At 51.3% G+C, this 14,152-nt stretch overlaps 1 protein-coding gene across 2 annotated transcripts in view; it reads right to left on the minus strand.

Moving 5' to 3' along the window:
* Positions 1-330: 330 nt before the first annotated feature.
* The window catches only part of LOC120516800 (ethanolamine kinase 1-like), a 200,984-nt gene continuing 187,162 nt past the window's right edge, over positions 331-14,152 (minus strand). For both annotated transcript variants that reach the window (XM_039738744.1, XM_039738754.1), the window contains exons 7-8: positions 3,998-4,071; positions 331-692 (exon numbers count right to left, since the gene is read on the minus strand). In XM_039738744.1, coding sequence (XP_039594678.1) covers positions 623-692; positions 3,998-4,071 — 144 coding nt within the window. In that variant the 3' untranslated portion in view covers positions 331-622. The remainder of the gene's footprint in view (positions 693-3,997; positions 4,072-14,152) is intronic.

Genomic DNA, 14,152 nt, shown 5'->3' on the forward strand with positions numbered 1-14,152 from the left:
ACTGAGCGCCTCCTTTAGGTCGTGCAGGTTGGCGGCGGCTGCTTCAGCATTGGCGTCAGGGGGCACAGTGGATGGCATGGTGCCCTCTGTGTGACGTTTGTGTGCTCCGCCTCTGCTCTTGTAGCGATGACCACAGGCTCAAACCAAAGGTGGGCTCACTGCCTGTTGGACTGGACGTTCTGTTTTCGTCCCCCCAATTTGGGACCCACGGCTCAGGAGGGTCAAGCACATGCGCCCCCTAGTGGTCCCCCTGGTCATCGGCAGCACATGTGACGGGAGCTGATAAGAGATGGAGACCCCAATACAAATGACACACACAGCAGCGGCGCCTCCTATTGTACTTCGCCTTTTTTTCTGGGATCAAAGAAGAGAATATTTGATAAACGCGGCGGCGAGATTTCGATTGAGTAAAACGAAGACGCCGTCCGCCGCTTCCCGACTTTCTGTCTTTTCTTCACGTGGTGAACTGGGAAATGAGGCTCGCTGAATAGCGTCCTCATGTGGTGGACTGGAGAAGTGCCCCCTGTCCTCTCCTTGCTCGTCTTGTCTTTATCAGTCAGTCACACAAAGTGATGGCAGGCTGGCATCCTCCGTGGCATCAGGGCACCCGTCTGGTGGGAATTTATGGGAGCTTCATGTCCAGGACGTCAGCCTTCATTCGGAAGTAGAAGTTGAAGCGGGCGGCCGCGTACCTGTAAGACACAAGAGGTAAGGGCAGGTAAGCTGTGGGAGTGGCCACAAGTGCAACCAATCAGAGACAGCGCCTGACTTGCCCCCTCCCCAGCTGCTGTGCCAGCGGCACTGACGGGCAGGTGAAGTCGAGCCTCTGCTTCAGTCCTTCACCTTCTTCCTGCTTTAAGACACACCCACCTATGAGGGAGGACCAATCACAAAGCACTCTGATAGAGCGCCCTCTGGCAGTGCCAGGTATCACTACACCTCCAAAGTCCCAAAGACCCTTCTGCACAATGGTGATGGCGCCACCTAGTAGATCAACCTGACAAATGTGGTGGCCCTCTGTTCTGACGTTGGACGTCCCCCTCTGGTCATTGGCATGCACTTTTCTTGTTGCCTCTTCCTTCATGGCACCCCCTGAGTCTCACAGCGCCCCCTAGGGCTATTAATGTTCTGTCCTACCACTCGTGACGACTCGTCACCCTTAGTGCCTGGCACTTTTTACCAGCCGCTGGATTATTTGGTCACTCGTCATAAAGGAGTCGAACAACATGGTGACCAGCAAAGGCTCCAATGACTTACCATAGGGGGTCCTGTGTTTTTACCCTTTGTGACTCCCCTCACCACATTTGGTCATGTCAGGCACCCACATGGACCCCAACTACCTGGCTGGCTGTGCTTGACCCCCTAGTGGCAAACTCACAAAGCACTGCACTGCCACCCTCTTGTGCCCCCTTCTGGTCATTCATATGGTCTTCTTAACTTGCCTCTTTCTGCAGGTCATGACACCCGCTGGGACACACAGCACCCCCTTAGGACTGATAATGTCTGTCAGACCCCCTGTGAAGGCTCATCACTTTTACTGTCTGCTGGATCATTGGGTCATTCATCAGAAAGGAGTGACCAGCAAGGGTTCTAATGAAATGAAGAGGAGTGACTTATGACAGGGGTTCTGGGTGGTCTCGTGTTTATCATCTTAGCGATGCCCCCTCACCCCATTGGGTCATGTCAGGCAGCCTCAGTGACTGTCTGGCTGGCTATGCTTGCCCGCTAGCGGCCAGCTCTCACTGTACTGTGCTGCTGCACTCTGGCGCCCCCTCTGGTCATTCTCATGTACTTCTCCTCTTGCCTCTTCTGGCACCTTATGCCAAGGCCTAACACTACCTGGGTCACACAGTGCCACCTAGGGCTATTATTGTTCTCTTATTGGTTGGCACTTTTTACTGGCCACTATTTGGCCACTCATTGTAAAGAGTTGGTGAGGTGATTAGCGTGGCAATCTGTGTAAAGATTCCAATGAAATGGGGAGAGAGTTACCACAGGGGTCCGGGGTGGTCTCAAGTTTATTGACGCCACACCCCTCACCAGTAGGGACCCCCCTGCTGGCCCGCTCTCAGTGCAGTTCACCGCCACTCTCTGGTGCCCACTCTCTGCCATGTCTGTTAGATTTGAGATGCCCAGGCCCAGCTGGCACATGCCTTTTTTTAACTCCATCCTTTCTTTTCAGCATGGCAGGCCGGGTTTTATTGACAACTTCATGTAGGAAATGAGAATGAAGTGAAAGCTTAAAGTGGGATTAGTGGAAATGTCACCAACGAAAAGGAAGACGATTAAAAAGCGGGAGCCTGCCAGGAGCAGATGGCGCTCAAGGCGGCAGTCCATTGCAATGCATTTGGGGGCACCAGAATGTGGACACCCACTTGAACCCTCAGAAGTGACATGAAATGACCAGAAAATGGGCTACATGGCAGAAAAGATGGCGTCAGAGGTGGCTTAACTAGGCAGCAGCAACACTTTGGCATGGCATTAATACGTCTCTCTGTTCAACGGGTCATTGGGTAAGCCTGGCACAGTCGCCACCCTGCATTTGTGCTACTAAGCAGATGACAGGACAGGACTCTGCCCACACCTGTGGATGAATTGAGCAAAGGGTCTCCATTGTGGTCCAGCACTTTGAGGGTCACACGGTTTGGATTTCCTCTTGCAGGTCACCCTGAAATGGACCAAAACACAGAAAGTGGCAGCAATCAGCAAATCTTTGGATTATATAGTGCCTTTCAAAGTGTTTGACATTAGCACAGTACAGCCCAGTACCACCAGGGGGCATCACAAGGGTCAGGGGACACTGGGCAGGGATGTGTGAGCAAGTCTGAGGTGACCAATGGGACACATGGATGATGCCCACCTGGTGTCACCATTAACTGGTTTAGGTCGCTGGATGCCAAAGTGGCTCCACTGCACAGACCCTAATGATTCATTCAGTTGCTCAAATGAAAATTTGGGTCCAAAGTGTGTGTGCCAACTGCTGTGCCCACAGTAGTGTGTAATGTGTCTTCCACTGCTGGTAGTGGACAGGTCTGTCATGTTAGGTCACGTTAGGTCACAAAACACTGACTCAGTAGACCAATGGACAGCCTGGACCCCTTAAACTAAGCCCCCTTCCCCTTCATGGGTCACATTACTACCTCCTGGCTCCCTGATGACAACTCAATAAGAATGCCAGGCTTGTTCCCCTGGTGAATCACTCAGTGCCCGCAGCAGCATTCACATTGCCAGGCCACACTCTCTCCATTTTCCTTGCCCACCCTGACTGGCTGAGTCCCCCAATGCCGTCACCCACCTCGATTCCACCTCACCCACTCAACTGTGTTTCCTCTGGCGCCATAGGGCACAAATCATGCCTGGTTTGTCATGCCACTTTGACCCCTGCTACAGTCTTACTGGCCCTTTGAAGAAAGAGGGGGCAACTCTCTAGGTCACCAGAAGTGGGCGCTGGCGATAACTCATCAAGCTGTGCCCCCCCACGCCTGGAGTTGCGCCCGCACCACAGAACTTTTTTTTCTCCTTTGGTTTTACACAAAATGAAATATCGAGTGCGAGGAGAAGAGAGTTTCCATTGTTGAGCTCGTGAGTGTGGAGCGCCCGCCGCCGGCCCATTGTCACTTGCATTTGGCTTTGATTACGCGTGAGCCCCCGGCGCCTCGGGGCCTGTCACAGAGCCAGGACTAATTTGGTTTATGGAGATCAGATGGCAGCACAGCGGCTTCAATGACGCAGTCCCACAAGTCAGCGCCTCCCGCTGGCGCTCCGGGTCGTCTCGTGGAAGGGACGCCTCGGGCGGCGCACACTCCATCTTCACCGTGGTGGGCGCTGTGCTAACCCTTCACTTGTCACGAGTGTGACCAAAATGTAGTCAAGACCCCTGATACAGCTGGACCACTGACTCTCTTAAGTGTGACGCAAACGAATCCCACCTGGAAACCAAGGAAAAGAAAATTGTGAACGTGACCCCCCCCCAGCCACTGGGGCCGAGACCACTCACCTGACGAAGTCAAAGTCGATCTTGGAGTACCTCGACTGGAGGAGAGCCCACAGACCCCAACTGAAATGGCCGGCCTGCAAGAAGAAGAAGGAACTTGTGAGGGCCACTCTGCACCTGCCACTCCTGTGCCACTTGGCTACCCACGGAAAACCTGAGATGGACATTTAGACTGGCACACTGTTTCTTCCTGCAATTATATACAGGGGGCTGGGTATTTTATAATGTGCCACATATTCGCAGCCTCAGCAGTAGGGGGCACACACGCACAGAAAAGACACACTGTGCTCACACAAGGACACCTACATCTTTACCAGCAGGTGGCGACACTCACACCCACGATACGCTTTGTTTTATTGAGTTCATTTCTCTGTGTCAGCAACAGGGGGCGACACACTCACACACACAAGCCACCTAGAGAACCCCGGGGGCATTCAACAGCAGGGTGTGGCACTCAGATACACTGTGGTTGCACAAAAGACTGGCACCTCTACCAGGAGTGGCCGACACTCTCACACACACATGAGGCAGAGGGACACTGTGGTCACCTAGAGGACCGCAGCAACTTGACCAGCAGGGGGGTAACACACACACAGTTGGGGGGGGTGGCGCATGATGTTGTAAAATCCCAAATGACACAGTGGGCAAGGGGACCCTTAAAATAAGATATGGGGGTCTGAGCCCAGCTAAATGGCCCCCCAGGCCCAGACCTGGACTGTGTTGTATTCTGGTCCATTTATTGAGTCTGTGACAGGTGGCACTACTGCCACACACACATTGTGGTGACATGGAGGACCCTGGCATCTTCAACAGCAGGGGGCGACACTCGGACTTACCCAGAGAGGCGTTTTGGTTACATAAAAGATGAGAGCGGAATGGGTGGTCTTACTGAGGCCACAGCCTCATGAGCAGATGCACACACACAGTGAGCAAATGGTGGACATCAGAATCAGCAGTAGGGGGCGACACTCACACACACTGATTATACAGCCTGAGCAATGGGGGGGTTTGGGGGGGGGCAACAATCGCAGCAGACAAGTCGGGATTGCCTTGTGCACTTGGACCTCAATCACAGTGAACATCTCTCATTGCACTCATCAACAGCAGGGGGCGACACCCACACATACCCACTGGACGTATGTCATCAGCCTTGGACGCCACTCAAGCACAGTGACAGAGACACACAGACGGTGTGCTGTGGTGCCCCATTAGGTCTACTGACACAGTGTGAGCAGCAGGGGGCGCCTGTTTTTATGCCTAAACCTGCTGGCTGCCAGCTGAGCCCCTGGCACCCCATGATTTTCCTCTTGGCAGAAGGCAACTGGTGGTCAGCAGGCAGGTCACTCGGTGACTCTGATGTACTGCTGTGCACTTGTCCTTCTTAAGGTCTCAGAGGTACCCCCACTGAAAGGCACTATATAAAAATGAACTAAAATGGCTGATGGTTACTGTGTTTGTGGTTTCTTATACAAGACAAGGCCTTCAGGGGTCAGCCAGCCATGGTGGCTTTGGACTGTGACTTTTACTCGTGCCTCGTGAGGCTCACTTTTAACTGGTCATACTTGCTGGTGGACATGGCGCTGGACGCTGGCAACGATCTTCATGTTGGTCAGACTCCCTGAACTCTGGACATGGGATGGCATATTGAACGTGAACCCGGGTGTGTCCCATGGAGGTGAAGGCACTCTTAGGAGGGTCTGCCTGTCCACTGGTGATGGCAGTGTCATGGTCACTTGACAGGCCTGAGGAAGCAAATAACTCAACAGTGTCACCAACCGAACCATGCTGTCCACTAACACACTGTCCATTACGGCTGATATCAAAGAGCCAAGTGGGCAGTTTTGTTTATTGGTGACAATTCTGGACTGAACCAGCCCACCTGAACCCTAATGTCACTTCTCTTGTCTAAGGGGTGGTCTCCATCACTAGTCATTTTCGTTCTAAGTGTCCTGGTGACATAAGAGTGGGCAGTGAAGCCCAGTGGACGATGGACTGAGCTGTAAACCTCAAGGCTGCTGGTTCAAGCCCCCCATCTGACTGGCACTGAGAGACTCCCTTCACCGGCCTTTGAAAAACTTCCTGTGGACCACAGTAAGGCGCTATATAATTTACAGACTGGCTCACTACGCCAACACATTTAAGTCACAACTGCTTCTGTGTGTTTTGTCCACACCTCGCTAGCCAAACACATGCGGCAGGTTGCCCCCATTTACAGGACCACACTGGACTTAATGGCCTGAAGCAGCAGGACACGACATCTACACAGAAGTGGCACACGGTCACTCTGGGCTAACATAATGTGCAGGACATAAAGGTGGCATTGTGTCTGCTTGGTTTGTGTCACAAATCAAAACTGTCATGGGCTCAGGGTCAGGCAGCGCTGGGCATTTCTGTCCTTGGGTTGGCATACATGTGTCTGTGAGGGCAGAGTGGGGCTGGGAACTTTTATGATGCATATACAGTAGGGGTCCTGGACTTATACTGGGCAGGTCACTGGAATCAGCAGAGAGGATCATGCACAGCGGAAGGCTGCCAGCATAAACCCCCTACCACCTTAACTCCGTATGCCAGTCATTTTACCCCCACTGCAGCTACAGCAAACACCCAGCGGGGCAAAAGGGGCACCACCAATGTATGTAGGGCACAAAAAGTAAAAGGAAATGTGATTGGGCAGCTGGTTGATGTGGATTTGGGTTATTTAACTGGGTGTTTTGGAGGGTCTTTATATCCAGATGTAGTGGGCGGGGCCTTTGAGATGGATTTGGTAACAGGGCTTTGCTGCAGGGATTTGTGGGAGGAGCTTTTTAAATGGGTGTTGTGGAAAAGTTTTGCTGCAGAGTGTTGTTGGGGGGGGGGCTTTGCTGTTGGGTTTGGTGGGAGGGGAATTGTGGCAGGGTGTTGTGGGGTAGAGCTATTTAATTGGGTTTAGTGGGAAGGGCTTTGCAGCAGAGTGTTGTGGGAAGCTTTTTAAAAGGGTGCTGTGGGAGGGGTTTTGCTGCAGGGTTTTATAGGAGGAGTTTTTAAATGGGTCTTATGGGTGGACTTTTGCTACAGGGTCTGTTATTGTGGGAGCGGCTTTTCAGCTGGATTTGGTGGGAGGAGCCTTATAAATAGGTGTTGTGGGAGGGGTTTGGTGGGAGGAGATATAAGCCAGATGTTATGGGCGGGTCCTTGCTGCTGGATGCTGTGGGTAGGGCTATTGAAGTGGGTATTGGTGGGAGTGGCTTTGCATCTGGGTGTTTGGGGGTGGGGCTATTTAAATAAGTGTTGTGGAACTTTGCAGGCAGATGTAGTGGAGGTTTCTTTTTGAAGGTGGGTGAGGTGGGCAGTCCCATGTCACATGATCCCTTTACTGCACAAGTTTACAAATGGCACTAACAGGAGCTGTCAGTTATTTTATTTTCATTATTTTATATAGCGCCCTTCACAATGCCCATTAGCAAGAAATCCAGATTGCCCTGCAGATGGTTATTTGTTTAAAGTGAATGTGTGTCTACACTGATTGAGAGCCCCCAATTTTTAAACCTCTGTGGTCACAGTGCAAGAACGACACTAGCGGATGGCAGCCTGGAGGCTCCCCAATGTGCACTAGTGGCTCCTTGATTACCTACTGTATGGGGGGGCACCACTGCTCTCAATGAATTGTGAAAGCAGAGTGGGCCTCATCAAGAAAGGCCATCCATCCATCCATTTTCCAACCCGCTGAATTCAAACACAGGGTCACGGGGGTCTGCTGGAGCCAATCCCATCCAACACAGGGCACAAGGCAGGAACCAACCCTAGGCAGGGTGCCAACCCACAGCAGCAACAAGAAAGTAATTATTAGAAATGAGAATTATGCAAATGAAGACAGACAGTAGAGGGGGTCACTGAAATGAAAGCATCTCATTACCATGTGAAAGGCGCTATATTTGACCTTGTGGAGGAGAGTGGACCAGCAGACAAGCATAAACACAGAATGTGGTTGATGGTAACAAGTGTGTCCCCAAAATGTGCACTTCAGTGAAGGACATCAGGTGGCATCAATGACACTGAAGACTTGGGCCATGAAGACTCTGGCGTGGTCTCCCGGTCCACCCGCGACATTTATCTTCGATGTCGAAGTGCCGAGCCGCAAGCCTTTCTCCAGTTTCATTTCCCTTGGAAGTCGTCCAGCGTGCCGGGCTGAGTAATCGTCTTCCCGACCGCACAGTTATCATCGAGCGCATCATCGCTCAGGCATGTGACGCTCGCCTGGCCCCGCCACATGCAGCGCACATCACCGATCGTCTCGAATTGAAACTCCAGAACATACGCCTGTGGACCGTCGGTCTAAGGTCACTGGAGCTGAGAGTTGAGGCAGGACTGGCACAGCAGGAGGAGGTCAGGCCAGCTCACCCAGCATGGGCTCAACTCTTCTTCTTGCCCTGGTGATGAACTCTACTGCCTCAATATGAAGGGGCACACCAAGATGGGCACAAGTGCCAACCTGTTAGGAATTGTACGTTTAAGAGAGAAGTCGTGATTAACGATAAATGTAGAGGGTTCACCTGAAGGGGGCTCCACTGTACTGTAGATGGTAACTGGGGAATGGCGGACATACCAGTTCCATGGAAATAGCAATTTCATACCATTGCAGGGCCTTGCCAAGCAGTGTAAGCCCTGAGACAGGGCGCCCTCTGGTGGCCACTGCATTCATTACATCTGCTGTCTCTCGATGCTGTGCCACCCAGCAGAAAATGCAGCAGTTGAGGTCAAAATCGCAGCAATCCCAGGGCACATCCCCACTCAGTAGAACTGGCACTTATGGGCTTATGATGATGGCACTAATGACTCTCGGAGTGAGACACTTCATCACATGTATACTAACTTGGAGTGGAGATAAAAGGCACTACATTTGAGAGGGCAGCCATGATGGCGGTACAGTAAGTTGCTTTGATCCAGGACCCACCTAAGTGAACGGGCCGCACCACTCAGACAGCAATGTGCCAATGCCCCTGGGCATCATCTCTATACAAACTGTCAATACCCACTATACTACACCAAGACACAAGTGGCACCAAGCCAAACCAGTAGGGGGGACTATGTGCCACACTGTGCCCATACACCCGCCCGACTCGTGCACCTCATACATTATAGTGGCCGAGGCCTGGGAGCAGCGTCCGTTTTGGCACACCTCAAGTTTGGAGTGCGCCATCATTGGGAGTGGCACGCTGCTCATCTTCAAAAAGACTTGACGAGGGCGACGGAGAGGCCGAGCTGTCAGCCGTTGCTTTTTATTTCTCATCCAGCCCAGCAGAAAGCACATTGCGGCTTTGGCACTTGATCTTCGTTGCTTTCTTTGTCTGCCGGCTCTTCAGGCGACGGCCTGATGCGATTATTTGTTTTAGCATGGCGGGCAGCGCACAATGGCAAAACTGAGGCTCTCACGAGTCGGGCCCAAGGGACCCATGAGAAGCGCTCTGGATGGGAGACTGGGCCCTGTGCCAAGGCCAAGGGCACACCCTGAGTATATACAGCTGGCACATGTGGAAGCCCAGTTAGGAATCTGTGCTGAATGCTGTGAAAAGGTGGCACAAGGGCTATTGTAGCAGTCGAGGGTCTCAGTCCAAAGCCACTATCTGTGTGGAGCTGGCATGGCTCTCTCCCTATGTTTGAATGGCTCCCGGGGTGACCGTAAAGGATGAAATGCACACTTGTGGTGTAAATGTTAAGATGGCTGGAAACTACACAAATGTGTCTAGTGTTCGGCTGGCATCGCTTTCAGGTGCCAAGTGCTGTTGGCATCAATTTGGGCTCCCACTGATTCTGCATTAAAATAGATGGGTGCTAAAAGTGACTGAATGAATGCACAGGAGTGTGGAGTGAGGTGACATCACCCCTGCAGCCAAGTGTGATGATGCGGGATTGCTGGGCTGGGCAGTGCTCTTGTAGATGCTGGTCCAGAGGGTAACTGGCACAGTCCTGCCACTACTGATGGCACACAGCACATTTGTTTGACAGGGCACAGTACACCCAGCCAGCAGGTAGGAATTGTGGTGCCGTGGTGAAGGCGTTTGGACTTCAGACGCTGAGGTGATGTTTTCAAATCCCACTGCTGACACCAATGCAAGTCACTTCACCTGCCTGTGCTCTAATGGGGAAAACAAAAGAAATGTTGGATAAAGGAACATGGAGCAAACGTCACACTGCTTGTCCTGGGGACTGACCAGTCCACCCAACAGATCAGACCCTCCAGTGTGTCCACACCACACACCACTGGCCACCTCGAATAAATGCTCTCACAGTCCTAAGGGGTCATGAGTGGCACACTCTCCTGTGGTCACAGTTACTTAATGTCCAGTCATGCTGCTGAGCTCCTCATTGGCAGTGAGCTCTTGGGCATTACTGGTCTCACCTGTCTGGTCACAATCCACAGACAATGGGGTGCCAGCCACTGCATATATAGATTCAACTGGTGGGTACAGTAGGCTGCATCGCCCCCATGTGATCCCTATAAGGAAATGATGGCTGAACAGCCAATAGCAATGCGGAATGGCAGGAAAGAGTCAGCTAGGAGGACACACTGTTACTGACACATGATATTGAAGTCCACGGCCACAGGTGCTCATAGGGCACACACATCAGTAAACTCACAATCTGTGGATAACGAGGGGTAGCAGGGGTCTATTGATTTGACAACACATATGTTTGGCACATCGTATGGTGGACACCCCCTGGTGTAAGTCACTGGTGTGCGGAGTAGCAGATGGCACACACTTTTCCATTTACGAATGTGGATATGCGGTGTGTGTTATAATCAGGCGGTAATAATGAAATCGGCCTCTTTGCACTACACACACACACACACATACACACATTGGGCAGACGGGTGGGCCAGCTATCCCACTCATATATAGGGCATACCCATGAGGGCACAAGTAGGGGCACAACAAGCTGGGTATGCAGGATTTGCTTTTTGGCCCCGTAGAGACTTATCTCTCAACGTCATCATTGGCCATCAGACCGAGAGATGGACTTTACTCCTCCCATTCTTGGAAGGGGCTGTGGTCAGTATGTGTGTGGTTACAACATTGCCATCATGAACACTAACTGGTCATGTTGCCAGTAAGAAACATGATACCACTGTTGCTCAGATCTCATGATTTTCTGTGTATGGAGATTAGTAACCTTTCATCATTTAGTGGGCATCTGCTGGCACACGCCAGGAGCCAAGCTGGCTATGTATTCATGCAATACACACCGGCACATCAATACAAATGAATAAGCGCAGATGTCTTGGAGGTGCCCACAAGTGCCACTGATCCATACTTTGACCCCTCGATGAAACGCAGTGAGACGGCAACAAGTTCCTGACTGTTGGACAAGTCTGAATATATAAAGAATCCGACATCTTCACCGAATGAATGCGACGCTGTGTATTATCGTGAATCAATGCCGCCAATTTTCCATGCCCATTGAAGCAGGAGCCCGACGGTGGCATACTGAAGGACGTCCATTGTCCAGGTGACCCCACCCTGGCCTGATGTGCTCATTCACAAAGGCACATTTTCTACAAAGTATTTTTTAATGAGATGTCTGTCCCTGAAACTGAGGCTGCGAAGAGTGCCGATGTCTGCCAGGCGCGGTGCCATGCAAGAGAGAGTCAGGCAAAAAGCAGCGAGGGTGGCTTATCCACTTTGAGGTGTTCTGTGCCAGGTGAAAACTGGCAGCCAAGACTCTGCCGCCGGTTGATGCTGCTTTGACCCTTTAAGCTCCTCCAGCTGCAGGACGCCATCAGTGCCCGTGTCCTTCTTTCCTTTATCTTGCCTCATGCTGTTTTTTTGGTGCCAAGTCTGCCAAATATGGGCAGCTCAAGTCGAGGACTTTGACATCCTTGACTTGGCCTTTTTAAGTGAAGGTGGGCCGAGTGTCGTCACCATTGAGGATGGTGGCTCAGACATCATTGATATTGTCACTTTGTGTCAGGGAGCTCTAGGATGGCACAGTACAGGCATGAGGCTATTTTAATATTGTGCCTTCATGCCATGTCATAAACTGCTCCATGCTGTGCTCTTTCCTTTTGAAACTGCATTTAAATTAGTGTAAATATTTAAACAAAGTTTAAACAATAAGAAGCTGAATCTTTAAACGGCAGTGCCAGTGTTGACCCATGTCAGGTGCCAAGATGAGTGGCTTCCTGTCACACGTGGACCTCAAGTGCTTAAGGTGACTACAGGTGGATGATGCCCTTAATCAAGCCACGACATTCACATTTCAGTGATTTTTTTAAATGTCCCAGTGGTCTTCCCTCCTTTGCCCACTGCCCAATCATACTAGGAGGCAGTCAGTTGACTTTCTCTGCCAACACACAGGATGCCTGAATGAATGCACTGGGTAGTCTTCTCATGGTGGGGGCCTTATGTGGGTATGACAGAGATAATGGTGGATGACTGGGACACTACTGACCCAAGGGCACAAAGCCTTCCTGCTCCATAGGCTGGTGACAGTCTGTTTGCAATCAGGGGGGCACTGATTCCCATTCTGACTGTTGGCACCTTCTGTAACAAACCACTAGGAAGTGGAAGCTCTGACATTGTGGTGATTCCCAAACTGGACAGTTGGGCACTTGAGAGGTGGCATGTTCAGGGCCCCTTATAATAATGCTGCCAGAGTGGACCCCCAGAACTTTTAGACTTAAATGGTGTCCAAGGAGGCCCCCAATGTGCATGAGTATGCCACAATCATATGGAATTTAGCCTCTTCTTGGGCTTCTTAGGTCTGATTGGGTTCAGGGTGTGCACAAAGCCAAAGCCCACGTGTTTGTCTATGGGTTCACTTACATCCTTAAGGCCTCCAAAGTGTTAAGACCACCAAGACTAGCCATCGAAGACTAAATGAGAAGAGAATCCCAGACAGAACTGCACCTCTGGACCCCACTGCTGGGCTGTCTAATGATGGTGGATGGCATGATTCCTACAGGGATCCATTTAGAGGGCACACTGGAGCAAAGCATGGGTGGGATGCTGCCGCTTAACCGTTTATCTTTCCTTTTGCTGCCAGAAATAACGAGATGTGGAAGAAGAACAATGACCTCCAATTTCAACATGGCATCAGCCCTCAGAAGAGCCACACCAGTGTCACCCGACTCTGACATTCACTTTCATGGTCATTTCTAGGCAAACGCTTGGGACCCCTTGACCAGTAAGGAAAAATGAAGTGGGCTGGGGGCCCAAAATAGACCTGCTTACTGCTCAGAGTCTCAGAAATGATAGAAGGGGTCCCTTCATTTGTAATCCTTTTGCCAAGTGGCAAGAGACGGGGTCACCTCTGGCATTCCAGGTCTTTTCCATCGTTTGGGTCTTCTCTTCTACACGTTGTGAAGAACTTGAGCTTAAGATGGGAATTTACTTAAATCTGCGATGGCCGTCAGTGACCTCCTTTACTAATCACTGAGAGTGGACATCACAGGGTGGGCTATTTCCTTTTTGGTGTTACTTCTCTTAACAAATTATTAGTTTTCACACGTTTTTCGTTAATTTTTATGGATGTTTTGCTAATATCGCTATAGCCGCATTCCTTGTGTTCTGTGATTGAAACCCCAAGAGGCGGGGCCACCATGACATCACTACTTAGGACCGCCCACAGCCAGCCGAGGGTCAACCTTTGGATGATTGTAGCACACAAAATGGTGTAAAGGGGTGAGTAGGCCTTCAGATACCCCCAGTCAGACCAGGACTTCACTGAGTTGGAGCCCAAAATGGGTCTTACCCCAGCCAGCCAGGCCCCAAACTCAACAGGCAGGCCTCCAGGCCTGTTCAGGCCCAAAAATGGGGCTCAGACTTTTAAAAGGCAGCACTTTTGAACTGCTGTTACCGCATCTTTGACCCTTTGGTGGTGCACTTGAGGTCCATGAAAACTCCACTGGTGCCCCCTGGGTTACAGCCCCCCACTCCCCCGCTTTTTTATTAGTGTATTAGAGCTTCACAGGAGACAAGCTCATGTATTGGTGTTTTGTGCAACTAGAAATTCAAAGGGAGGGGGCACCTGAAAACTCTACTGGTGCCCCCGAGTTAGTGAACACCTCCCACCATCCCTGAATAGTGTTGTGCGCCACTAGAAATTGAAAGGGAGGGGGCACCTGAAAATGGTGCCCCCCAGACCCCCCTCCCCGAATGGTGCTCTGCGCCACTAGAAATT

Source organism: Polypterus senegalus, chromosome 1 (assembly GCF_016835505.1).
Source record: "Polypterus senegalus isolate Bchr_013 chromosome 1, ASM1683550v1, whole genome shotgun sequence".
In the NCBI taxonomy this organism is placed as follows: Eukaryota; Metazoa; Chordata; class Cladistia; order Polypteriformes; family Polypteridae; genus Polypterus; species Polypterus senegalus.